Source organism: Salvelinus sp. IW2-2015, linkage group LG13, assembly GCF_002910315.2.
Source record: "Salvelinus sp. IW2-2015 linkage group LG13, ASM291031v2, whole genome shotgun sequence".
Lineage (NCBI taxonomy): Eukaryota > Metazoa > Chordata > Actinopteri > Salmoniformes > Salmonidae > Salvelinus > Salvelinus sp. IW2-2015.
This window is the reverse complement of record NC_036853.1, coordinates 5,332,477-5,359,748: the sequence shown is the minus strand read 5'-3', so window position 1 is coordinate 5,359,748 and position 27,272 is coordinate 5,332,477. Positions and strand designations below refer to the sequence as shown.

The following is a 27,272-nucleotide window of genomic DNA, read 5'->3' as shown; positions in this document are numbered from 1 at the left end:
CATCATGAATTTGTTAGCTTTTGACAAGGAGAAAAGAGYGTGGGATGGGTACTGGTTGCATACTCATACTCACCTACTGGCTTAAATTGAAAAACTGCAGAGAAGTGTTGCAATTTAGAGGTTCCACTATAGGGCCATGTGATAATTCACTTTTATACATCACTTAAAACTCCCATCTGAAGTCAGATAAGAAAACCTGAAAGGGTATGTTCAGGACATACCATGAATAAACTAAAAGTACTGTCAATTACTATAGTTGAAGCATTAGAAAAGACAGCGCATTGCATTTCCATCCACCCTCTAATAAAATGGAACAGTGGATTACTCAGAGAAACAGCAGTTATTAGGAATATGTTATTAATTGATATTTTATTAAAATGGGCAAGAGGAACATGGGGAGGTCAAAACAAAGAGTTGATCTCCATTACAAACAAAGATTTAGAAACTCCAGCATTCTTAGTGCCAAACGTTTCACAGAAAACGGCATTTATGCTTTAAACAGGTAGAGGGGGAAGTTTGGTAGGAGAGTCCAGGTTACCATATAAAAACACTAGTGGGTTTTACAGCCAAGAAAATAAAAAAAACATTCAAGCCCATCCAATGTATTCACAGACGAAGATATGAGGGGCTTTTCAAAACCTGTTTCAAAATGACAGTGAGAGTCAAGTGCACAGTCAGTCCTCTCATTCTTATCCAACGTTTGGAGTCAGGTTTAGGAGGAGTGTGTAGGCGGGGAGGGGAGTGTGTGTTACGTGCTCTTCATCATCTTCCTCTTCTTCAACATCCTCTCTCGCCAATCATCAGGTAAAGCCTCAAAGTTTGCGTTCTTTCCAGCTTTACCCCTGCAATCCAACAGATAAATCTATTTCTTACTGCCTTTCACCAAAAACGTGTGCATTACAAGTTAAAATATAAAAACCTAATGCATGTCTCCCAACACAAAAATAGTGTGCAATCACAGTAATTCAGCTCAGGTTTGTGAAAGTCCTCATCGTTGAGAGGCATGTCAACAAAAACAGCAGGTACACTAAGGAACAGTAACCACTGCTGGACTAGATCAAACAGACTTCTACATAAAAAAAGAAAAAAAAAATMWAATCAGAGGCTGTATGCATCAAGTGTCTCAGAGTAGGAGTGCTGATGTAGGATCAGCCTTTTAGATCGTTATGAATAAGATACATGGACAGTGACCTGATCCCAGATCAGCAAGCCTACTGTGCGATTCTTAATAAGGCCCAAGAAATGTACAACGTATAAAAAAAAATTTTTTGGGGGGGCTCTTACGTGAGTAACTGCTGCTGTTTCCACTCCTCAATGCTCCTCTTGTTGAGCTGGTCCCTGTCCTCGTCGCTAGAACTAGCCTGCTCCTCCTCGTCCAGCTCTTTCTGGATGCTCTGCCACTTCTTTACCAGGGACGGCATCTTCGTCTTGCTCTTCTTCGACTAGACACAGCAACCAGGGGAATAACGGAGAGAGTGAGGGATTGTCATTTAATGCCATCAGTGATTTGATTCTACTAGGAGATGCTTCAAAATATATTATTTTTTTTATACATCAAATTAGACTGCTGATCTTTTACAATCCTTTCTCCTCAATGCATAGAACAGATCAATTGTTATTAGTCACATGCGCCAAATACATCAGGTGTAGACCTTAGTGAAATTCTTACTTACAAGCCCTTAACCAACAATGCAGTTAAGTTTATTTAGTAAATATTTTCTTAAGTAAAAAATAAAAAGACAGGGGGTACCGGTACCAAGTCAATGTGTGGGGTACATGTTAGTCGAGGTAATTTGTACATGTAGGTAGGGGTTAAAGTGACAATAAACAGCGAGTAGCAGCAGTGTAAAAACAAAAMGGGGGGGTTAAGAAGCTGTTAAGGAGCCTTTTGGACCTAGACTTGGCGCTCCGGTAACGCTTTCCATGCAATAGCAAAGAGAGAAGTCTGACAACTTTTTGGGCCTTCCTCTGACCTGCCCTAGTATATAGGTCCTGGATGGCAAGAAGCTTGGCCCCAGTAATGTACTGGGCCGTACACACTACCCTCTGTAGCGCCCTACGATCGGATGCTGAGCAGTTGCCAAACCAAGCGGTAATGTAACCGTTCAGGATGCTCTCGATGGTGCAGCTGTAGAACTTTGAGGATCTGGGGACCCATGCCAAATCTTTTCAGTCTCCTGAGGGGGAAAAGGCATTGTTGTGCCCTCGTCACAACTTTCTTGGTGTGTTTGGATCATGATAGTTTGTTGGTGGACACCAGGGAACTTGAAGCTCTCAACCTGCGCCACTACAGCCCCATCGATGAGAATGGGGGTGTGTTCGGCCCCCCTTTTCCTGTAGTCCACGATCATCTCCTTTGTCTTGCTCATGTTGAAGGAGAGGTTGTGGTCCTGGCACCACACTGCCAGGTCTCTGACATCCTCCATAGGCTGTCTCATCATACTCGGTGATCAGGCCTACCACCGGTGTCGTCAGCAAACGTAATGATGGTGTTGGAGTTCCTGCTTGGCCACGCATGTGGGTGGACAGGGAGTACAGGAGGGGACTGTACACGCACCCCTGAGGGGCCCCTGTGTTGAGGATCAGCGTGGCAGATGTGTTGTTGCCTACCCTAACCACCTGGGGGTGGCCCATCAGGAAGTCCAGGACCCAGTTGCAGAGGGAGTGGTATTGTCCTTCGCTTAGTGATGAGCTTTGTGGGCACTATGGTGTTGAATGCTGAGCTGTAGTCAATGAATAGCATTCTCATATAGGTGTTCCTTTTGTCCAAGTGGGAAATGGCAGTCTGGAGTGCGATTGAGATTGCATCATCTGTGGATCTGTTGCGGCGGTATGCGAATTGGAGTGGGTCTAGGGTTTCCGGGATGATGGTGTTGATGTGAGCCATGACCAGCCTTTCAAAGCACTTCATGGCTACCGACATGAGTGCTACGGGGCAGTAGTCATTTAGGCAGGTTACTGTCACTTTATTGGGCACAGGGACTATGGTGGTCTGCTTGAAACATGTAGGTATTACAGACTCAGACAGCGAGAGGTTGACAATGTAAGTGAAGACACTTGCCATTTGGTCTGCGCATGCTCCGAGAACATGTCCTGGTAATCCATCTGGCCCTGCAGCCTTGTGAATGCTGACCTGCTTAAAAAGGAGGTCTTGCTCACATCGGCTACGGAGAGCATGATCACACAGTCGTCCGAAACAGCTGGTGCTCTCATGCATGCTTCAGTGTTGCTTGCCTCGATGCGAGSATAAAAAGGCATTTAGCTCTTCTGGTAGGCTCACGTTACTGGGCAGCTCACGGCTGGGCTTTATTGTATATAGGGGTGTGACATTTAAACTAATTTGGGATCAATAACGTCTAAAATAAAAATCCTAACTGAAACCACCCCCTTCTTTGTACAACGTCGCAGTGAAGTTATCACAACCACAATTAATAGGTCCTGAGCATCATAAAAATACAACGCCACGTATGGTCTTTGAGAGCTTGACTGTTCTCTGCAAGCTCTCAAAGACCATACGTGGCGCTGACAGATTGTTGGCCATCCATTAACATGCTGTCATGTTATTGAAATGAGCCATCACATTGATGAGAAGTGGGACATGAAGTACGTACTAAAAGAAAATGGAAGAGAGGCACTTGAGAATCTAAAATGGCATTAATACCATTGTTGCTGAGTGGGTGGAAAACAGCAGTAAGGTGAGCGCCATAAGGTAGGGTTTCCACAAGTTACCACAGCCATAAAGTCAAAATTGCCTAGATTGTAAGAATTTATGAAAACAGGAAATTGTAGAAGTAGGTGGGCTTTATGACTGTGGCTGTGGTTACTCGTGARGACCGGTAGGTAGGTAGCCAGGACTGCGGTAGATTGAACTGCATTGTCACCTAGCGGTTAGACYCAGAACCATATCTGGATTGTGAATTCGCATCATGATAAAAAAAAAAAAAATTAATGTTTAAAACGTCAAGCATTTTTTGTCATATCACTAATTGGATATGAAAATCAATGAAAATCAAAGACACCCACCTTATCCTTCTTTAGTTTCTTGGTCTTGTCTGTTAGCAGTGTTTTAAACCCTGTGGGGTCCAGGGCAGAGGGGGCCTGAGTGGGGGGTAGCGGGGGGCGGGTAGGGGGAGGTGGGAGAGGTGGGGCCACGGTTTCAGAAGGCAGTGGAGGTGTAGCTACCGCAGACACACCCCAGTAGGCAGCTCCTGACATCACAGGACAGAACACAAAAGTCAACTATTTGATACAAGCCCTACAGTTTAATTGCAAACCATGTGATCTCTAAACACCAAACACCTATACTGTGAGACACTAGTGTCTTACATCTCCCACCAGAAAAATACTTAATCACAGTAATTCAGTAGAGGTCTGTGAAAGTTCTCATCATTGAGAGTCCTGCTACTTCAAGAGTAATGTTAACATGAAAACCAGCAGGCTGACGACATCATTGCTTTTTACCTGCTGTGGCGATGGTCTGTGTGTAGAGGATGGCGCTGCTGCCAATGGTTACAGCCTTGGTCAGCTGACCTGATCCTGAAGCCTTGCGTTTCTGACTCTTACCCAGCGAGGCTGTAGACTCCACAACCTGAGGAGAGAAAATACTGAAAAAGATAAGCTTACAGTAAAAGCCCATCTTATGCTAATGTACAACGAAATGCTTGTTATGCACATCTCCGATCAGATGTTTTGGGGGTTGCAATCACATTCATTCAGTACTGGTCTGTGAAAGTTATCATTTAGAGTTAAGTTAACAAAAAACAGCAGGCCCACTGACTGGCACTTGGCAACTGCTGGACTAAGCTGTCATCTAAAAAGTGTTCTTAAGTCTATTCACAAGACTACTAGATGACATTTGAGGTCTGGATTAGTAGAATGGTCACATACCTTCATGCCAACAACCCCTGGGGGGAGTGGCGGCTCTGTTCCAGGTGCTGGAGGCTCGCTATCATCATCCTCCATCTCTACCTCCTCTATCTCTCCATCATCCTCCAGAGGAGGAGGGGGGGAGAGGGGGAGGTGACTCTGGGGGTGGAGGGGGAGGCGGGGAGAGTCGGCAGGGGGAGGGGCTGGTCAGGGTGGGAAGTGGCTGAGCACAGACCAATAGGAGGGAAGGAGCGAGGGGGGACGGATGGGTGTGAAGTCTGAAGTCCTGCAATATGATAGAAATGTTATAAAAGCTGGGGTTAGTTGTGTACCCTTTCTTTGTCAGATGGAGGAGTAAGGTTACCAAATATTGACTAGTTAGTAACATATGACCGTGGCAGGTTCCATAGCTCAAGACTTGCTAGTTAGCTGCTGAAAGCCAATGTGCTAAGCTGTCCATCTCCCTTCAGATTTGTTTTGCAATCACAGTCATTCAGTACAGGTCCGTGAAAAAGTCATTGAGAGTCATGCAACTAGCCAACTAGTGTGGTTCAAGGCTAAGAGATTCATCTGGACCTGTAGATACGGTGGCTGTTTATGGGCCTGTAAGAGGACAGTGAAGGGTCTTAGGGACTGACCTGCGCACTGCAAGCCCACCAGTGGGTACGGGCGGGGGTTTGGGGTCCCCATCTATGGATGTCTTGGTATTTTCTACTTCCTCACATCTTCCTCTGCTGGGAAGTCCACTGGGAGGCACTGGTGCGGTCATTGGTATAGAATACCTCCTCTGCTCTCTAGAAGGAGGGGAACAGAGATACAAGACAGTCTCAACAGCTGGCCTCATAACTGGCTGAGTCTCTGTATACTTTGGGCAGGGGGGGGGGGGGGGGTGTAGGGAGATGGGACTGCCACAGAGGGGGAATGTTGGGCTGGACAGCCAGGTTAGCCATCCAGGAGAAGGGCCGGATGGATTGATGGGGAACCCACCTTAACGCTCTCAAAAAACCAAATTAACAAACCAAAACAAACAGCTTGGGTCCTGTAAAGTCGATCAAGCAGGGTTCAGTAGTTCACATAATGTTTGTCATGACAACATACAACAAACACCTTTTGCCCCCAAACATATGCCAGAGATATAGGCATTCTTCATCATCAACTCAACAACCAAATGCAAAGAAACTAAACACTTTATACATGTTTTTTTTTTTTTACATCAGAAATATCTATCAATTTTCAGTCAATCAAGGAATAAAAACAGGAAACATATGAAATAGAGTTGGTCTGACCTGCTGGGTCCTCGTCAACGCTCCGTTTTCGCTTTAAACTGAAACGGTTTGTGACATCTCGTTTCCGGGGGGGTCACTGTCCGCCAGCAATGCATTCTGGGGCTGTAGTCCTGTAAAGTGCAAAGCTCTCGCGCACAACCACCTTCCTAGCTACCGTACCCCTGTTCCACTAAGTGGACCCCCAAAGCAGTCTACAGAGTCCCCCCCAAAATACAAGAGCCAGAGTCTGGGCTATGGTTGGACAGGACAGGTTGTCCCGTCTCTGGTGGTAGTGTGTGGGGATCAGGCTGCTCCCTTAACTGGCAGTGCAGAGTGCCAGCATTGCATCACAGTGTCTCCATTTCATGTAATCCACAGATTGGTAGGATCTCCCCCATATCAGGTTAAAAAGGTGGCGACCCCAGCTCTGAGGGGGTCGTTGTCACAGGGGTTGGGGGGGGGGGGGGGGTGATTAAAGATGTTAAAGGAGTAAGGAGCGCGTACCTGCCCAGGTGCACGACCAGCCTTTAGGGGCGGCGTTAAGTTCGTAATGTTTATGTGCTCGGCGGCTTCCTGCAGCCTGCGGCGGAGATGATCCGTTCAGAGCCCCCTCCCGCCAGTCAGCGATCCGCGTCTGACAGAAAGGAAGGGAAAAGAGGGGGGGGGGGGGGGATGAGACTGTTAGAGATGCACCTTGTTTTCTAAAATGAGATGGTGATCAAATTAACTTCTTGCGACTACAGGGGGTGCGTTCCGAATTAGCATTTTTGTCGTCTCCAAATTAAACTGCCTAGTACTCAATTCTTGCTCGTACAATATGCATATTATTAATTCTATTGGATAGAAAACACTTTCTAGTTTCATACAAGTTGAAATTTTGTCTGTGGGTGACCCAGAACTCTTTCTACAGCGAAATCCATGACAGACAGTGAAAGGTCTGAGAGCGAAGCTCTGGTTTCAGATCAGTTTTTAAGTTCTTGTCTATCCTATGGAACGACACGAACTGCACCCGCCTTCCCCTGGATGTCAGTAACCAATGAGAAGTGGAATGGGCCTTCTAGGTAGCTCTCAGAGGTTATAAAAGACCAAGGAGTGAGAGTAGCCCCCTTTCGACGCTCGCCCTTACGCAGGAAGGGACCTCCGGATGCCATTTCACAGGCTCGGTTATCAACTTGAAATGTATCCGTCTGTAATTTAATTCGATATAGGACTTAGAAACATCATAAGGTAGTTAATTTAAACCGTTTTTATAGCAATTTATATCCGTTTAGTGCGATTTTGATGCATTTCTATGTGAAGCACCGGGCACATTTCGGGGTCCTGGTTGAACGTTAGCGGGCATTTAGACGGACAAACACTTTGACAAGAGAATTAACCGCAAAGAAAAGAAAAAAAATAATACATTGCCCAAGAATCCATGTAAAATCACCTCATAGTAAGTAATATTAATATGATAAAGTTGTTCTGTCGAAATTTTTAACGCATATTTCGCCATTTTGTTTTCTATCCTTCGCTTGGCGAACCTGTATTGCACAGTAAGGATAATTTTAGAAATGTAAATCAGCGATTGCATTAAGAACTAATTTGTCTTTCGATTCCTGTCAACCCTGTATTTTTTAGTCAAGTATATGATTAGCTTTCAATTAAACTAGATCACTCTGATAGATGACGTCAGACATATTGAGGCTTGATTTCCTAGTATTTTTATTGTGTAACCACGGTTTTGTATGGCTAAATATGCACCTTTTCGAACAAACTGTATATGTATGTTGTAAAATGATGTTACAGGAGTGTCATCGGAAGAATTCTGAGAAGGTTAGTGAAAAAATTAATATATTTTGGCGGTGATTACGTTTATGCGCTCTTTGGCTGGAATCGATGCTCTGGTAACGTTTGCACATGTGGTATGCTAACTTATCGATTTATTGTGTTTTCGCTGAAAAACGCTTAGAAAATCTGAAATATGGTCTGAAATCACAAGAACTGGGTCTTTCCATTGCTATGCTTTGTCTATTTTTATGAATGTGTTTATGAGAGTAAATTGGTCATACACGTTGCTCTATCTAGTAATTCTAGTCGATTTGTGATGGTCGGTGCAATTGTAAACTGTGATTTCTACCTGAAATATGCACTTTTTTCTAACAAAAACTATCCTATACCATGAATATGTTATCAGACTGTCATCTGATGGTTTTTTTTATAGGTTATTGGCTATCAATATCTTAGTTGAGCCGAATTGGTGATAGCACCTGAAGGAGTAAGAAACTGATGGAGTTAGAATAGTGGTGTATTTTGCTAACGTGTTTAGCTAATAGATTTACATATTTTGTCTTCCTGTAAACATTTTAAAATCTGAAATGTGGCTTTTCACAAGATCTGTATCTTTCATCTGGTGTCTTGGACTTGTGATTTAATGATATTTAGATGCTACTATCTACTTGTGGCTATGCTAGCTATGCTAATCAGTGTGTGGGGGGTGGGGGGTGCTCCCGGATCCGGGATTGATACTCGTGAAAGGTTAATAAAAAACAAAACACCTCCCATCAGAACAATAACTTGCAATCAGTCATTCAGTACAGGTCTGTAAAAGTTCCCATCATTGAGTCATGCAGCTAGCCAACTAATGCAGTTTAAAGGCCAAGAGAATATAATCTGGACCTGAAGATATAGGCTGTCATTGTAGGTAAACTATGACAGACTATGGTCCTCCTACCTCAGTCTGTAACAGAAGAAGCTGGAAGTTGGAGATAGTTTTCTTGTTGATCCCCAAAAACTCCATCTTGCTGGTTAAGGTGTTCGCAAGTTCACCGATCTGAAACTGAACATTCAAAACATTTTATTAATTAGTTAGCCACCAGTTATTTTTAAAATCACTCATGACTAGGCACACGGTTCTCATGCCGAGGCCCTACTACAAAGAGTTAAATTGGTGCGAGAGTTGATAAAGCTTCAGTACCTTGAGCTCTGGAGTTTCGACTTCCTCCTTTGGTGGCACATTAGTAACCATTTTGTCCCCAGTTTCCTTGTCCTCCTCTTCCCCGTCCTTCTCTGGGACTTTGGAATGTGCTGCAAAACATGCATAAGAGGACTAGTATTAAGGCTAACCCTACATGTGTATGACAGAGTTGGTCTGGGCAGCATATCAGATCTTAAGTCCTCAGGGCTCAACATTAACGCTGTCCGCTTGCAAGGGGCAAGTATTTTTTTTAATTTATAACACTTTATTTTAATTTTTTACAAACAAGCAGATTACAGATCCGTTGTCTGAATGGACAAGTAAAAAAGATCATATAAAAAAGTTATGATATCAAAAACAATTAGGCTACTCCGATCAACATTGGATCAGATTTAGACCAAAGTGTCCTCCGGATGCGATGTTCTGCTCTCTGCCCTACCAATCTCTGCAGAGCGTGTTGGACTATAATAATTGTAGGCCTGCATTGACAGGCATGAGCAGTCTTTCTTTTGAGATCAAAGCGAGTCGCGTTTGCACATTTGTTGATAATTGCTAGTGAGTTATTTGCCCAGTTTTAATCCATTTTGGTTCAGCAATAAAACCAATGCTGCATACTCCAGTTGTAAAACAGTCTCAATATTGGCATATGTAATTCTGAGAAATTAACTRCTATGCTGTCAAGAACTCCTCTGAACACTGAATTAGCTACCTCACCCATCTTAGCCATTTTATTCCAGGTTCACTGAATGAGGGAATTATTTTATGAAGACAAACTGTAAGTAGTTGGATGTAATTGTAATGTGTCAGGCTTTTGGGCCAGTCTTGCTTGAACATACCACATTGTAAAAAGAGTAGAAATAAAATCAGCTGCTCAACAGGACCTAGATAAGCCGCCGCTGGTGTTTGAGCAGGGTTGGATGAAAAGCCTGCACACCCAGTAGCTCTCCAGATGGAGGGTTGACGGACCACATGTGTTTTATACAGTAGCCCATCAGTGCAGTATTTTACTTTGTTGGGGGGGGGGGGTTAAGTGCCTTGCTCAAGGCCACAAAGGCAGGAGATGTAATACATGAGATCAGACCAGCAGCCTTCCATTGTCAATACCAGTAATAATGTTATTTTGTGAAGTGGTTCCTTGCAACATACAACAATTTTCAGTTACCTTTTTGGACTATGGTGTTACAGACCAAGTGACTTGAGCTTAAGTCCTACTTGTTCAAAAGACTAGTGGGTAAAAAAGTGGATGTCTAGCCCTGGTCCTAGAGAAGAGTTTACATCCCAGGATGAACCACATCAGAACAATATAATAATGTAATCTGCCCAGAGTTTGTGTATCTGGACTGGATCGCATCCTAACAGTTCTCCAGACACTCACCTGTGTCTGGATCTTCCCGTGTATCTGAGTCCCTGCTGTTTGAATCGGGGCTGGCTGCTCTCAGGAAGGCCGTCTTCCACATGGCCTTTTTCGGAAGCAGGCTATGAGGCCCGGCGGCGGCCTCCTGACTGGCCTCAGAACAGGGGCTGGAGCCCCCCACACTGCAATCGCCCTCTTCCAACGCCCGCAGCTCAGCCTAGGGGGCAGAGGGACAAAAAGAGGAAAGATACTCATGTTGGATTCGTTGTAAAGGATAACTCCCAACCGTACACACTAGTTCTGCACGTGTTAAATTGTCAACATTTGTGACCTTTTCAAAAGAGTTACAATATATAAACTCCCTTGAAAGAGATGTACATGCAACATCCCTGGTTAAATAAAGGATGAATAAAACATAAGCTGACCTTTTTCCTGTCCAGAGCCAGCTCCAGCTCCATGGTGTCCTCTTCTGTCTCCTCTGCATCAGAGTCCTCCTCAGACTGGTTCCTGCTGCGTTGGTCCCTCAGGGGGTGTGTGGGGGTGTCTGGCTCATTCAGTGGAGGAGCGGGGGACCCTGGGAGGCTATCCTCCAAGCTGTTCTCCCTCTCCTCCAGCCCTCCCACCAGCCTTTTCCTCCACTTCTCCTCCGCTTCTTTCACCTCTGCAGGGATGAGGGGGCCGAGGAGGGAGGCGGCCACACCATGACGCTCCTCTTCCTCACTGGTAAGGGCCACCACACTCTCCATCACCTCCTGTCAAAGAGACACTCAAAGTTAGACATACACGGACACACTTTTGCCAACAAATGGGCAGTCAAGTACTTTTTGGGGATTCACACTGAATCACTGAGCACAAAAGCAGTCAAATAACTCACCACTTTTGTCTTGGATGTTAGGGCACTAACAGTGGAGTGTTGTTCAGCATAGCAACCTGCACTCTGTGTAGCTCCATTGCCATTGACTGTTGAGCTACAGGGGATGAAACAGTTTTAGATTTAACTTGTTTTCTAAGAACAAAAACACATTTCAGAGTCATGCTGTAGCATACAAATCCACTTGTATGACTAACATTTCTATATTATGTTGTACCATCCACTATCACCTCACCTGTCTGCGTACTGCTGCAGGCCCTGCACCTGGTGGGCTAAGTAGTAGAGGTCGACCAATTAAAAATAAATCGGCATGGCCGATTAATTAGGGKCGATTTCAAGTTTCATAACAAATCGGTAAATCTGCCTTGTTGGATGCCAATTATGACCGATTACATTGCAATCCACGAGGAGACTGCGTGGCAGGCTGACCACCTGTTACGCGAGTGCAGCATCAAAAGGACCTTGTGGCTGCAAGGAGCCAAGGTAAGTTGCTAACTAGCATTAAACCTATCTAAACATAATCACTAGTCAACTACACATGGTTGATGATATTACTAGGTTAACTAGCTTGCATGTAATCAATGCGGTGCCTGTTCATTTATCATCGAATCACATCCTACTTCAACTTGACGATTTAACAAAAGCACATTTGTGAAAAAAAGCACAATAGTTGCAATAAAGTACCTAACCATAAACATCAAAGCCTTTCTTAAAATCAATACACAAGTATATAAAAAAAAAAAACTGCATATGAAGTTAAGAAATTCATGATAGCAGACAATATTAACTAGGTAAATTGTGTCACTTCTCTTGCGTTCAGTGCAAGCAGAGTCAGGGTATATGCAGCAGTTTGGGCCGCCTGGATCGTTGTGAACTGTTGAAAGGCCATTTATTCCTAACAAAAGACCGTAATTAATTTGCCTGAATTTTACATAATTACTTTACAACATTGAAGGTTGTGCAATGTAACAGTAATATTTAGACTTAGGGTTGCCACCCGTTCAATAAAATACGGAACTATTCCGTATTTCACTGAAAGAAAATTATAGTTTCCGGATTTGACCATATTAATGATTTGATCATATTTCTGTGCGTTTATTATATTATAATTAAGTATATGATTTGATAGGGCAGTCTGACTGAGCGGTGGTAGGCAGCAGCAAGCTCGTAAGCATTCATTCAAACAGCAGCTCTTAGCAATGCTGAGATGCACAGCGCTGTTAATGACTTCAAGCCTATCAACTCCCGAGATTTGGCTGGCAATACTAAAGTGCCTATAAGAACATCCAATAGTCAAAGGCATATGAAATACAAATGGTAGAGAAATAGTCCTATAATAAATACAACCTAAAACTTAACTGGGAATATTGCAGACTCATGTTAAAAGGAACCACCAGCTGTCATATGTTCTCATATTCTGAGCAAGGAACTTAAATGTTAGCTTTTTTACATGGCACATATTGCACTTTTACTTCTCCAACACTGTGTTTTTGCATTATTTAAACCAAATTGAACACATTTCATTATTTATTTGAGACTAAATAGATGTTACTTATGTATTATATTAAGTGTTCCTTGTTCATTCAGTATTGTTGTAAACGTCATTTATTACAAAAAAATAATAGGCCGAATAATTGGTATCGGCTTTTTTGGTCGTCCAATAAAATCGGTATCGGCGTTGAAAAATCATAAAAATCGGTCGACCTCTACCAGGTAGTAATTAACATCTCACCTGTCTGTGTACTGCTGCAGGCCCTGCACCTGGTGGGCCAGGTAATAAGGCAGCTGCCAGGCCACTTCGTTGGTCTGAGTGTTCCAGTAGTAGTAACAACCTGTGTTGTCATCCCACACCTCCTGCCAGTCCCCCATCTCCAATCCTCCCACTGGTGGACAGGAAACAAATAAGGAAGGAACTCTAGATCAGCAGAACCGCACACTTGTCATAAACAATGTGTCCAACTGGCCAACTGAACTTCAGGTAAGTTCTGCACAAATGTATGAAATACAATAAAACCGGTCACCTCCAGCGAGTGAAGTATGGGTATCATACTGGAAGTCCGCCCCAGTACTCTCCGGCTCTGTCCCCATCTCAGAGGCATGTTGCTGGGCTTTTGGTTCTGGACGTGGTGGGGTGGGGGCTGGGGCCGACAGATCCCCTGTGGGCTCCTCTGAGCCCGGCTGTGTAGTGATTGCGTCAATTTCCTATTGGGGGGGGCACAGTTAAATTAGTTTGTTAAAAGAATAAAACTTGCCTAATGACATTAACAAATCAGGGAAATAAAGGCCAACACGTGGCAATCACTTGTATAGCGTCTGATTCGCACCTGAATCAGTAGACTAATCCATTGCGGAGGCTGTGGGGATGGCACATCACTCTAGACAGGCATCAGCAACGTAAGGCACGCGTGCCGCGAGGGAATTAGCCTTGGCATGCCAAGCAAGTTGATAAAAAAGGACAAAAAGTGAAATTGCATTGTTTTCCATAAATGGCTACTGCCTTGAACCAGACACCGTTTGAGAGAATATTCCTTAGGCCTACAGTATGTGTGAAGATAACGTGTCTTAGGTATAATTTTTAAATGTTGAGTCAAGAAGGGAAGCGTGGCTTGCACAAGGTGCGTCTCTCTCCAGAACGCACTCTCGCCAACTCATGCGCATTAAATTGTTTCATAACTTCATTGTGTGAATTGTATCATTCACTGTTACCTATATCACCAGTAGTACATTTACAGTTAATTCCCATAAATTAGTGTAAACAGATTAGAAATTATGTTAATCAATTTAATACATTATCGTCCTTTACCACTCTCATTGTCGGAGTGGACAAGTTGTGTGCAGAGCTCACAACCTACACTACACTTGTGAGAAACAAGTTTCAGTATAATTTAAGTGGTCAATGTAGTTATTGTATTGTTTGGAGCACTCCTGTCAATGTTGAGTAAGGAACAGTAGGCCTAGGCTACACGGCCTGTGGACAAATGTATAAATGTGCCCATTTGGGGATGTCTGATAGTATTTCTGATTGCCTTAACTCACAACCACTAATGACCCGTGGAACTTCTCAAAGTAATCTCTTCACCTCAAAACAGCAAGCAAACTAAGTGTTTTTACATCCATTGAGAATAATAGTCTTTCCAGCGCTCTCCCTTTCGATAGCCACTGAACCTCGGTGTGAAATGGAAAAATATCATGCTCTGATCACGTGGAAACGTAATTATTACTGAACAAAAATATAAAATGCAATATACAACAATTTCACTGAGTTGCAGTTCATAAGGAAATAAATAAATTAGGCCCTGATCTATGGATTTCCCGTCACTGGGCATGGGCGGACATGGGCCCATCCACTTGGGAGCCAGGTCCACCCACTGTGGAGCTAGGCACAGTCAATAATAATGAGTTTTTCCCCTGACAAAAAGGGCTTTATTACAGACAGAAATACTCAGTTTCATCAGCTGTCCGGGTCGCAGACGATCCCGCAGGTGAAGAAGCCGGATACGGATGTCCTGGGCTAGCGTGGTTATGGTATTTTTTATTCATTTCATATTTGACCTGATAAGTTGGGGGGGGGGGGGAATAGTTACAGCGATGAATGAGCCAAATGTAATGGTATGAGGGCCAGATTGGGAATTTAGCCAGGACACCGGGGTTAACACCCCTACGATAAGTGCCATGGGATCTTCAATGACCACAGAGAGTTAGGACACCCATTTAACATCCCATCCGAAAGGCAGCACCCTACACAGGGCAATGTCCCCAATCACTGCCCTGGGGCTTTGGGATATTCTTTTAGACCAGAGGAAAGAGCACCACCTACTGGCCCTCCAAAACCATTTCCAGCAGCATCTGGTCTCCCATCTAGACAGACCAGGACCAACCCTACTTAGCTTCAGAAGCAAGCCAGCAGTGGGATGCAGGGTGGTATACTGCTGGCTAAGAGATATTAACGTAAAATTTGCCAACAGCTGCAGTAGACATTCCTGCAGTCAGCATGCCAATTGCACACTCCGTCAAAACATCTGTGGCAAAACTTCACATTTTAGAGTTGCCTTATTGTCCCCAGTACAAGGTGCAACTGTTTAATGATCACGCTGTTTAATCAACTTCTTGATATGCCATACCTGTCATGTGGATTAATTATCTTGGCAAAGGAGATATTCTCATTAACAGAGATGTAAAAAGATGTGCGCACAAAATTTGAGAGAAATAAGCTTTGAGCGTATAGAACATTTCATTTCAGCTCATGAAACCAATACTTAACATGTTGCGTTTATATTTTTGATATAGAGTACCAGTCAAAATTTGAACATACCTACTCATTTCAGGGTTTTTCTTTATTTTTACTACATTGTAGAATAACAGCGTAGACATCAAAACTATGAAATTACACATATGGAATTATGTAGAAACCAAGTGTTAAATCAAAATATATTTTATGAGATTCTTCAAAGTAGCCACCCTTTGCCTTGACAGCTTTGCATACTCTTGGCATTCTCTCAAACAGCTTCATGGGGTAGTCACCTGGAATGCATTTCAATTAACAGGTGTGCCTTGTTAAATGCCAATTTGTGGAATTTCTTTCCTTAATGCGTTTGAGCCAATCAGTTGTGACAAGGTAGGGGGGTATATAGATGATCGCCCTATTTGGTAAAATACCAAGTCCATATTATGGCAAGAACAGCTCAAATAAGCAAAGAGAAACGACAGTCCATCATTACTTTGACATGGTCAGTCAACACGAAAAAGTCAAGAACTTGAAAGTTTCTTCAAGTGCAGTCGCAAAAACCATCAAGCGTTATGATGAAACTGGATGTCATGAGGACCACAACAGGAAAAGAAGACCCAGAGTTACGTCTGCTGCAGAGGATAAGTTCATTAGAGTTACCAGCCCCCAAATAAATGCTTCAGAGTTCAAGTAACAAACATCAACTGCTCAGAGGAAACTGCATGAAATCAGGTCTTTGTCTTAAAATTGCTGCAAAGAAACCACTAAAGGACACCAATAAGAAGAGACTTGCTTGGGCCAAGAAACACAAGCAATGGACATTAGACCGGTGGAAATGTGTCCTTTGGTCTGATGAGTCCAAATGACATTTTAGGTTCCAAATGCTGTGTCTTTGTGAGACGCAGAGTAGCCGCATGTGTGGTTCCCACCATGAAGCATGGAGGTGGTGGTGTGATGGTGCTTTGCTGGTGGCACTGTCAGTGATTTATTTAGAACACTTAACCAGCATGGCTACCACAGCATTCTGCATTGATACGCCATCCCATCTGGTTTGCGCTTAGTGGTACTATGATTTGTTTTTCCAACAGGACAATGGCTATTTGACCAAGGAGAGTGACGAGTGCTGCATCAGAACCTGGCCTCCACAATCACCTGACCCCAACTCAATTGAGAAGGTTTGGGATGAGTTGGACCACAGAGTGAAGGAAAAGCAGCCAAAAGGTGCATTCCTCATGAAGCTGGTTGAGAGAATACCATGAGTGTGCAAAGCTGTCAAGGCAAAGGGTGGCTACTTTGAAGAATCTCAAAACTATTTTGATTTGTTTAACACTTTTTTAGTTACTACATGATTCCATGTGTTACTTCATAGTTTTGATGTCTTCAGTATTATTCTACAAATGTAGAAAACAGTAAAAAAATTAAGATGAGTAGGTGTCTAAACTTTTGACTGTTACTGTATATCTGATAAATTTTTATCCCTTGCGCAAATACAGCAGTGTCTGGAGCTCACTGACAAGGAAACTGAGGTCCCAGAATAGTTAATACAATGTTTAAGCATGAGCTGTCACCAGTCCCAGTTGATACAATGTTTCAAGTTTGATGCAGACAGGCAGAGTAGAGGGAGAATGTGATTGAACGAAAATGAACAAACCTCCAATATGATTCATAGGAATTATATATATATATATATATATATTTTAAAATCAGAATATTTTCTACCTGCAATGTTTGTGTTGGCTTTATGGAGGCTATTTTTACCTAGATGGCAATACAAAAAAAAAAAATACAAAAAAAAACATGTTAACAAAAGTGTGTAAATGAAAAATCAGAAGTGGCAGCTAGATTGGTAGAAATTGTAAATTGGCACTCTACATGAGAAAGGTTGCAAACCCCTGGTGTAGCATATTACAGGCAACTTCAGGAGCGTAATGGCAGAATCAGCAAAGGCCAGCAAGAGGAGGGTAAGGAACAGGTTCTGGTCCATCTTTATCTGTCTACCTTGAGTCATGTGTGTATTAATTATTTCAAACAGTGCCCTTAAAAACAGACAAGCTTGGTGCATATAAACTCAGCAAATAAAGAAACGTCCTCTGACTGTCAACAGCATTTATTTTCAGCAAACTTAACTGAGAGTGGCCTCCCGGGTGGCGCAGTGGTCTAGGGCACTGCATCGCAGCGCTAGCTGTGCCACCAGAGACTCTGGGTTCGCGCCCAGGCTCTGTCGCAACCGGGAGGTCCGTGGGGCGACGCACAATTGGCCTAGCATCGTCCGGGGTAGGGAGGGTCTGGCCGGTAGGGATATCCCTATCCGCCGGGCCCTCCCTAACCCGGACGACGCTAGGCCAATTGTGCGTCGCCCCACGGACCTCCCGGTTGCGACAGAGCCTGGGCGCGAACCCATATGTCTCATCGCGCACTAGCGACTCCTGCGGCGGGCCGGGCGCAGTGCGCGCTAACCAAGGTAGCCAGGTGCACGGTTGGTGCGACACATTGGTGCGGCTGGCTTCCGGGTTGGAGGCGCGCTGTGTTAAGKAGCAGTGCGGCTTGGTTGGGTTGTGTTTCGGAGGACGCATGGCTTTCGACCTTCGTCTCTCCCGAGCCCGTACGGGAGTTGTAGCGATGAGACAAGATAGTAATTCCCCTAGCCCTCCGATACAACAGGTCCCAGACGTGCTCAATGGGATTGAGACCCGGGCTCTTCGCTGGCCATGGCCGAACACTGACATTCCTGCCTTGCAGGAAATCAAGCACAGAACGAGCTGTATGGCTGGTGGCATTGTCATGCTGGAGGGTCATGTCAGGATGAGGATAGGATCAGGATAACACACAGCATTTAGATTGCCTGCAATGACAACAAGCTCAGTCCGATGCTGTGACACACTGCCCCAGACCATGACGGACTCTCTACCTCCAAATCTATCCCGCTCCAGAGTACAGGCCTCGGTGTAACGCTCATTCCTTCGACTATAAATGCAAACGCGACCATCACCCCTGGTGAGACAAAACCATGACTAGTCAGTGAAAAGCACTTTTTGCCAGTCCTGTCTGGTCCAGCGACGGTGTGTTTGTGCCCATAGGCAACATTGTTGCCGGTGATGTCTGGTGAGGACCTGCCTTACAACAGGCCTACAAGCCCTGAGTCCAACCACTCTCAGCCTATTGCGGACAGTCGGAGCACTGATGGAGGGATTGTGCGTTCCTGGTGTAACTCGGGCAGTTTTTGCCATCCTATACCTGTCCCGCAGGTCTGATGTTCGGATGTACCGATCCTGTGCAGGTGTTGTTACATGTGGTCTGCCACTGCGAGGACGATCAGCTGTCCGTCCTGTCTCGCTGTCTTAAGCATCTCACAGTACAGACATTGCAATTTATTGCCCTGGCCACATCTGCAGTCCTCATGCCTCCTTGCAGCATGCCTAAGGGACGTTCACACAGATGAGCAGGGACCCTGGGCATCTTTCTTTTGGTGTTTTTCAGAGTCAGTAGAAAGGTCTCTTTAGTGTCCTAAGTTTTCATAACTGTGACCTTAATTGCCTCCGTCTGTAAGCTGTTAGTGTATTAACGACCGTTAATTGTTTATGGTTCATAGAACAAGCATGGGAAACATTGTTTAAACCCTTTACAATGAAGATCTGTGAAGTTATTTGGATTTTTACAAATTATCCTTGAAAGACAGTCCTGAAAAAGGGACGTTTATTTTTTTGATTCGTTTAGTTGATTTATTAAAACATAGGCTGTGTCTCTATATGGAGACAAATGTTTTTAAACAATTGCGTTTGGTTGAAAGAACAGACTACGGTCGACCCAAAACAAATGTGGGGTCGGGGACAGCCCTAACAGAAATAGAGTATTGATATACTCACGGCCATGAAGTTGGCGAGTATATCTGCAGACTGGTGTTGGGTCTTGACAGTGGGAGGCTGTGGGTCGGCATCCTCTTCTTCATCACTGTCCTCATAGGCCCCCAAGAGGGAAAGACCCTCTGAGGAGAAACGCAGTCACTGGTCAGGTAATGTACATAGACAACTATGCTTGTGCACACGATTAGTAAACAGCCCTGAAGACATCTTGTGTTACCTCCCCCAGCTAATGCATAGGCTTGAGCTCAGCAGGACAACAGTTGTCTGGCAGGAGACCTGGGTTTGAACCAAATTCACACAAGCAGAGATAGATGTGCCAGGACACACACACCAATATGGCATAGAGTGCCTTCAGAAAGTATTCATACCCCCTGACTTATTATATATTGTGTTACAACCCGAATTCAAAATCGATTAAATAACCCCCCCCCCCCCACACGACAGTGAAATGTAATCATTTTGGCGAATTTTGGGGAAATGAAATACATAAATCTATGTAAGCATTCACACCCCTGAGTCAATACCTTGTAGAATCACCTTTGGCAGCAATTATTGCTGTGAGTCTTTTGGGAGTTAGTCTAAGAGCTTTGCACACCTGGATTGTATAAAGTTCACCCATTCTTTATAAAAATCTTCAAGCTCTGTCAAGTTGATTGTTGATCTTTGCTAGACAGCCATTCAAAGTCTTGACAGATTTTCAATCAGATTTAAGTCAAAACTGTAGTTAGGCACAGCAGGAACATTCAATGTCATCTTGGTAAGGAACTGCAGTGTAGATTTCTTGTGTTTCAGGTTATTGTCCTGCTGAAAGGTGAATTGGAAAGCAGACAACCAGGTTCTCTATGATTTTTTCCTGTGCTTAGCTCTATTACGTTTTTTTTTTTAAATCCTAAAAACTCTAGTCCTTGCCGATGACAAGCATACCCATAACATGACATTGACACCATGCTTGAAAATATGAAGAGTGGTACTCGTGATGTGGTGGATTTGACCCAAACATTGTATTCAGGATATAAAGTTTATTTGCAACATTTTTTGCAGTATAACTTTAGTGCCTTATTGCAAATAGGATGCATGTTTTGAAATATTTGTATTCTGTACATGCTTCCTTTTCACTTTCATTTAGGTTAGTATTGTGGATTAACTACAATGTTGACCCATCCTCAGTTCTATCACATCCATTAAACTAAATATTTTATAGTCAGTCACCATTTAATTCATTGTGAAATCCATGAGCCATTTCCTTCCTCTCCGGTAAACTGAGTTAGGAAGGACGCCTGTATCTTTGTAGTGACTGGGTGTATAGATACACCAACCAAAGTGTAATTAATAAATGTCACCATGCTCAAAAGGATATTCAATGTCAGATTTTTTATTTTAACCCATCTACCAAAAGGTGATCATCACGAGGCATTGGAAAACCTCCATGGTCTTGGTGGTTGAATCTGTTTGAAATTCATTGCTCGACTSAGGGAACTTACAGATAATTGTATGTGTGGGGTACAGAGATGAGGTAGTCATTCAAAAACCATGATAAACACTTATTGCACACAGTGATTACATGCAACTTATGCTGTTACTTGTTAAACAAACGTTGACATTATGGGGTATTGTGTGTAGGCCAGTGACAAAATCTCAATTTTATCCATTTTACATTCTGGCTGTAACAAAACGTGGAACAAGTCAAGGGATGGGAATACTTTCTTTAGGCACTGTATCTTACCTGTGGCCTTAACGGGCATCCTCATTTCTGTGGTTACTTCTCTTGGAAAACTGTATTCATCCGAGTTACCCTCCTGCTCGTCTGCAAAACACACATAATTGCAATTGTTAAAATGGCTGAATAATGGATTATTTAGCTAGCTAGATGTGGTCTGGATTGAGCAGAGGGCTCAGTAGAGCAAGTCCAGCTACCATTGATAGGCATAGCTAATTGTATAAATTGTCATCGTGCTAGTTTGTGTTAAGTGTTTTGTCACCAAATCACACAACAGGCCGCACGCGACAACAAATCGCTATTTGCGCAATATGTTAGCTTAACATATTCACGTTAGCTGGCTAGGCTACCTAGCTACTTAACACTTTAGAAACACCCCACAATCTATAGTGTTGCCTTTATTTCTTCTGTATTTTTCTAGTTATTTAAATATAGTGAACAAGTAAAACAATGCATTCATTTCCGGAACATAACGTTACATTCTGAACGACTGACTAGACAACCTAGCTAGGCTACGTCACCGGCTAGGCCAGTTAGCTAGCTTCTACAATGTGTGATCAGCGAAAAATGGGCCCGATTTTGAACGAATCATCCACGGAACGAAAACCAAAACATAAAATATGATATGGTCATCGTGTTTTTACCTTCGGATGCTGAACCTAAAGAGTCTTCTCTTCCACAAACGGCCCCGCTTCGAGGTGGGAAAAGCTGCAGTATTGTTCTGCGTCCTCCTGTTCCTGTGCGAGTTTTCTTTCCCATCGCTGGTCTCTGGTCCCACTGAGGTATATGGTTGCAGCGTCTATGCACTAGCCCACCGAGCCAAAGGCGTTGCTGTTTGTACCATTGGAAATAAAAAATAGAAACTATCCACAACACATCCGGTGTCAAAGGGAGGGTATTTGTACAAAAGTTCTAATGCTGTTTTATAAGACCTGTTTTTGTGTATTTCTTATATTTATATTACATGTGTATAGGGAACATCATTGAGGGAAGATGACATACGGAAGTCCTGTAGGCGTTAGTAGTAGATTATATAAATTTAATTTGTGAACATTTGATTGGATTAAAGTAGTAGAGTCTAAATGAAGTACATTCATATGTTTGCTATATTTCAAGACCAAAATCACCATCATCATAATCATAACTTCATCACAAGCTTTTCTTACAATAGTGCACTGCCAACAGTGTGATAACTAAAAAATATTCAGCATGATTTGATTAGGCAACATTTGTTGTTCTTGTAGCCTACTACTCAATCTCAGATAGCACAATATTCCACGTGTGTGTCATATCTAGAGCTAGTCTCATACAGCTGTTTTTATTTTATTTTATTATAGATAAGAAGCTCCTGTGATAATATTAAAACCCATTAAAAGTATTTGAATCAAATATACGACCCTATCTGTCAGATAACCTAAATTATGCATAACTCTGGATGAAAGGTGCATAGCTTGACTTTAACCATCCATCATAGATATTAATCACCTCACAGAAATAAGCCTTGGCAGGTAGGGACAGTTTTTCATATGCTGGAGAAATGTGGAAAATTAGGTAGGTCTATGTAAAGTCATTAGTCAACTGATAACCAAAAAGTGACTCAACACTGCCTCTGTGAATTATAATAGCCTATGACGACATTATCTGTATTCAATCTTTTTATGAAAATAATACCTACTCACAATACTATACAGTACATACTAAGCATTCGGAAAGTATTCAGACCCCTTGACTTTTTCCACATTTTGTTACATTACAGCCTTATTCTAAAATTGATTCAATATTTTTTCCTCCTCATCAATCTACACACAATACCCCATAATGACAAATGATAAAAAACAGAAATTCCTTATATACATAAGTATTCAGACCCTTTGCTATGAGACTCGAAATTGAGCTCATGTGCATCTTGTTTCCATTGATCATCCTTGAGATGTTTCTACATCTTGATTGGAGTCCACATGTGGTAAATTCAATTGATTGGACATGATTTGGAAAGGCACACACCTGTCTATATAAGGTCCCACAGTTGACAGTGCAAGTCAGATCAAAAACCAAGCCATGAGGTCGAAGGAATTGTCCATAGAGCTCCAAGACAGGATTGTGTCGAGGCACAGATCTGGGAAAGGGTACTAAAACATGTCTGCAACATTGAAGGTCCCCAAGAACACAGTGGCTTCCATCATTCTTAAATGGGAGAAGTTTGGAACCACCAAGATTCTTCCTAGATCTGGCCGCCCGGCCAAACTGAGCAATTGGGGGAGAAGGGTCTTGGTCAGGGACGTGACCAAGAACCCGGGCTCCAGAGTTCCTCTGTGGAGATGGGAGAACCTTCCAGAAGGACAAACATCTCTACAGCACTCCAATCCGGCCTTTATGGTAGAGTGGCCAGACGGAAGCCACTCCTTAGTAAAAAGCACATGACAGCCCTCTTGGAGTTTGCCAACAGGCACCTAAAGGACTCAGACCATAAGAAACAAGATTCTCTGGTCTGATGAAACCAAGATTGAACACTTTGGCCTGAATGCCAAGTGTCACGTCTGGAGGAAACCTGACACCATCCCTACGGTGAAGCATGGTGGTGGCAGCATCATGCTGTGGGGATGTTTTTCAGCGGCAGAGACTGGGAGACTAGTCAGGACAGAGGGAAAGATGAAAGGAGCAAAGCACAGAGACATCCTGAATGAAAACTATGTAATCCATATTAAAATAAGGTTGTAACATAACATGTGGAAAAAGTCAAGGGGTCTGAATACTTTCCAAATGCACTGTACAGTAAGTATGCTGTCCCCAGCAAAGGTTCATGAATAGAGTCACCTGGCAGAATTTCCTTCCCACTTGGCACAAACTGGTTGAATCAACATTGTGTCAATGTAATTTGTCAACTTATTTTGATGTGGAATCTACATGGAAAATACATAGGATTTGAAATAATTTATCAATGTAATTTTCAACATAGGCAAACCTTGTGTAACACATGTTGAGTTTGTACCATTGAAACAATGTCAGATCTTCAATTGTATATCCACTATCAGAAAAAAACTATAGGCCGGGCAGCACCTCTTACTTGACCTATCTACAACAGCTATTCATTTGATATCCCATCCAGGTTTTTTTTAAGCAGGCCCAGTCCTGCTTAGCTTTGATATTTGACACTGACGACTACCAATGTGCTATCATGATAATGATTATTGATAGATCTCTTAATAATTAAATATATMCACTGTTACTCTCAAAGGCATTCTAAAGGGTAACCATACTCTATTTGTCATATATTATCAATGATACTATTCAGACCTATAACATTTGCTATGTAATCAACCGCTATTGTTTCAATTCAACCCAGGGTTCAACTAAAAATAGACAATACATAAAGGCCTAGAGTTTCAAGCTTTGGTTGATTTCAAATTTAATCTACAAGTTAATCATTGATATGTTGGATTAATGTTTCCATCTTAACCAAAAATCGAAATTAATGAATGGGAATAAATCAATCTTTATTTGAAGTGCATTTAAAGTTTTTTTTTTATGTATTCCTATTATTTAACTTGATTATTGGTTGAGACTTTAATCCAACATATCAATTAATAATTTGTAGACAGACTGGAATTAAAGTCAGACCAAGTCAGTGGCACAAAAGATACATAAATCTCATTCAAATGTTGATATTTGGTTGCGTTGACAACCAAACACAATTCAATATCACTTTTGCAATACAGTAAATATCCTATTAACTTGTCGACAAATTAACAAATTATGTTGGATTCACATCTCCAACTAAACCAAAAATAAAATGTAAAGCATATGATTTAGCCAGTGGCTCAGATGAAACTATGCAAGCATTAGATATCCTTTAAATGTTGATATTTGGTTGCGTTGTCAACCAAACACAATCCAATATTACTTTTGTAAGACAGTAAATAGCCTAAAGTTAAGGCTATTTTACAAACTAATGTAATATTATTTATTCAACCTTAAAATGAGTAACACATCCATGGCCACATGTTGAGGTTACCGTAATGTAACTATAAATGTCTTCCTATGTAATCATAGAAAGCATGTTTGTTCAAGATGCAAAGGTCGCAGGTATGTGGAAATCTTCACAAATGCTTAAATAATCTGTGCAGAATCTCTAACAGCATTGATCACTTGCAATATGTACTTTTAATGTAATCTCAACTGCAATCCAAGTCATTTGGTTCTGCTATTAGATGAAGCACAGTGATAACACATTAAGTTGTTGTATAAATACAAAAGATCTGACATTGTATTACCATTCTAACTTTGTTGTGCTTTTAAATGGTTTCAAGTGCTGTGATAACACGTTTTAGATGACAACAAAACAAAAAAATCAAACATTGTTTTTCCATTGGAATTTGGTTGTGCTTTCAGATGGTTGAAACCATAGTGATAACACATTGGGAATACAACAAACTTCTGTCTGTATTTTTGAGTGGGTGATTAAAGGTTGAAATCTCATTGATCAACGTCTCAACAATATTACCCCAATTTCCATGTTGAAATGACGTGGTGTGCCCAGGGGGTCATGTCTCCAGAAATGAATTGAATTGGAAAATCACCTGTAAAATTAACTGAATACGAGCAAAATAAAATCATTCAAGTCTGCAGACAGTGATGTAAAAGTAGAGAACTTCATATCAGATTCCTCCTGGCGCTCTTCGTGAGGTCCATGTTTCATCATGATGGAAAACCAATCGTAACAGCTTATTATTTGTCATCCGTGTTTAGGTCCATATCATTGGCCTGACCATATTTGGAACAAAACACCATCAGGCCTGGCTGCTGGCCATTCTCCAGTAAGTGGCCGTTCTCTAGTAAGTGCTCCACTTGACTGGCATCCTGTTCTCCAGTTTATCCACGGTTGAAGGTCAGATGCTTCCACAACCCTTTTCAAGTAGTGAGTCCAGTTGTCCCTCCGAGGCAAGTTCCTTCACCTCAGTCGGAGTCTCACACACTTTCGACCCATCCTCACCATCCTCTTCATCATCCGAGCTGTCTGCCCAGCGTCCAACCCTTCTGACCCCCTCCCCGACCACAGGTGCGTTCACACAGGGGTTGTGGTCGTAGATTACCAGTTTCAACCCCTGCAAGTGGGACAGACCAGGAAAGCGGCGGATTTTGTTGCGGTCCACATCGATCACGGCCAGAAGGTGCATGGCGAGCAACACTGGCGGGAACTCACACAGCTGGTTCCCGGCTAGCCAGATACTCCTAAGCTCCTCTAACCCACCGAGCTCCATGGGCAGTTTGCTTATCTGGTTGTACCCCAGATGGAGCGTCTTGAGGTTGGGGAGGTCGCAGACCACACTGGGGAACTCAGTGAAACAGTTAGTCTCCAACCACAGGGTATTAAGTTCTTTCAGCTCGCCCAGCTCCCGGGGGAGGCACCAGAGCTGGTTGTTGCCCAGATACAGGATGTTAAGCTGAGGTAGCTGACACACAGCCGCAGGCAGCTCCTCGAAACAGTTGAAGTCAAGAGCTAAGAGCTGCAACTTCCTCAGGCCCTGCAAGTCTGCAGGTAGGGTGCTCAGGTTGTTGCCACTTAGGTAGAGCTTGACCAGCTCATTGAACAGGCAGGCAGCCACAGGAAGACGACGCAGCTGCAGTTTGCTCAGGTCTAGTGTCCGATCGAGAGGCATCTCCTTCAGGTCGCCCACCAGGAAACGCTGGCAGCGCTCGGAGGGGATGAAGGCCACAGCGCCACGTATGACGTTCCCCATCATGAGAAGCCTGAGTGTCCCTGATGCTGCCCTACACCCACTCTGGTTCAGCCGCAGAGCTGAGGGGGGAGTGAGCAGCTCATGGAAGAATGTCCAGGAAAGTCCATTCTCTAACTGTCATGATTAGCAGTAGAAGCTGTCAAGTCTGATGCCATTTTACAAAAAACAACAAGAATAACACTGGAAATATGACTAGATGACTGAATCCCTTACAACTTGACTGAAACCCAGAAAGGCAATTCCAATGTCAAACTACCAGTCCATGCATGTTGTGACCCCCACAAAGCTGGAGATTATACTTGACGGTCTCTATAAAAACACCTACTTTAGAGAGTCGTGCGGATTGAGGGGATCCTTCTCACAATAAGACTTCCAAATTATGTTTGCCAGCTTTCCCCCAAATAGTGGTATGTCAGTGTT

The 27,272-nt window shown here is 43.0% G+C and overlaps 2 protein-coding genes across 2 annotated transcripts; both read right to left on the bottom strand.

Moving 5' to 3' along the window:
- Positions 1-350: 350 nt before the first annotated feature.
- fnbp4 (formin binding protein 4) lies at positions 351-21,954 on the bottom strand. The gene is given in 19 exon segments (XM_070446342.1): positions 351-842; positions 1,285-1,442; positions 4,024-4,208; positions 4,462-4,588; positions 4,888-5,010; positions 5,012-5,069; positions 6,632-6,689; positions 6,692-6,723; positions 6,725-6,765; positions 8,845-8,949; positions 9,088-9,197; positions 10,463-10,658; positions 10,867-11,193; positions 11,316-11,409; positions 13,045-13,195; positions 13,334-13,514; positions 19,401-19,519; positions 21,121-21,201; positions 21,759-21,954. Coding segments are annotated over 19 exon segments (2,355 nt in total). The 5' UTR covers positions 21,874-21,954; the 3' UTR covers positions 351-748.
- Positions 21,955-25,902: 3,948 nt separating this feature from the next.
- lrrc10 (leucine rich repeat containing 10) lies at positions 25,903-26,966 on the bottom strand. The gene has a single exon (XM_023998845.3). The coding sequence runs from the start codon at positions 26,853-26,855 to the stop codon at positions 26,001-26,003; it is 855 nt and encodes a 284-aa protein (XP_023854613.1). The 5' UTR covers positions 26,856-26,966; the 3' UTR covers positions 25,903-26,000.
- Positions 26,967-27,272: the final 306 nt, after the last annotated feature.

What these genes read in the sequence shown, in the direction of transcription:
- lrrc10 (XM_023998845.3), bottom strand. Translation starts at nt 26,855, where the DNA reads ATGATGGGGAACGTCATACGTGGCGCTGTGGCCTTCATCCCCTCCGAG.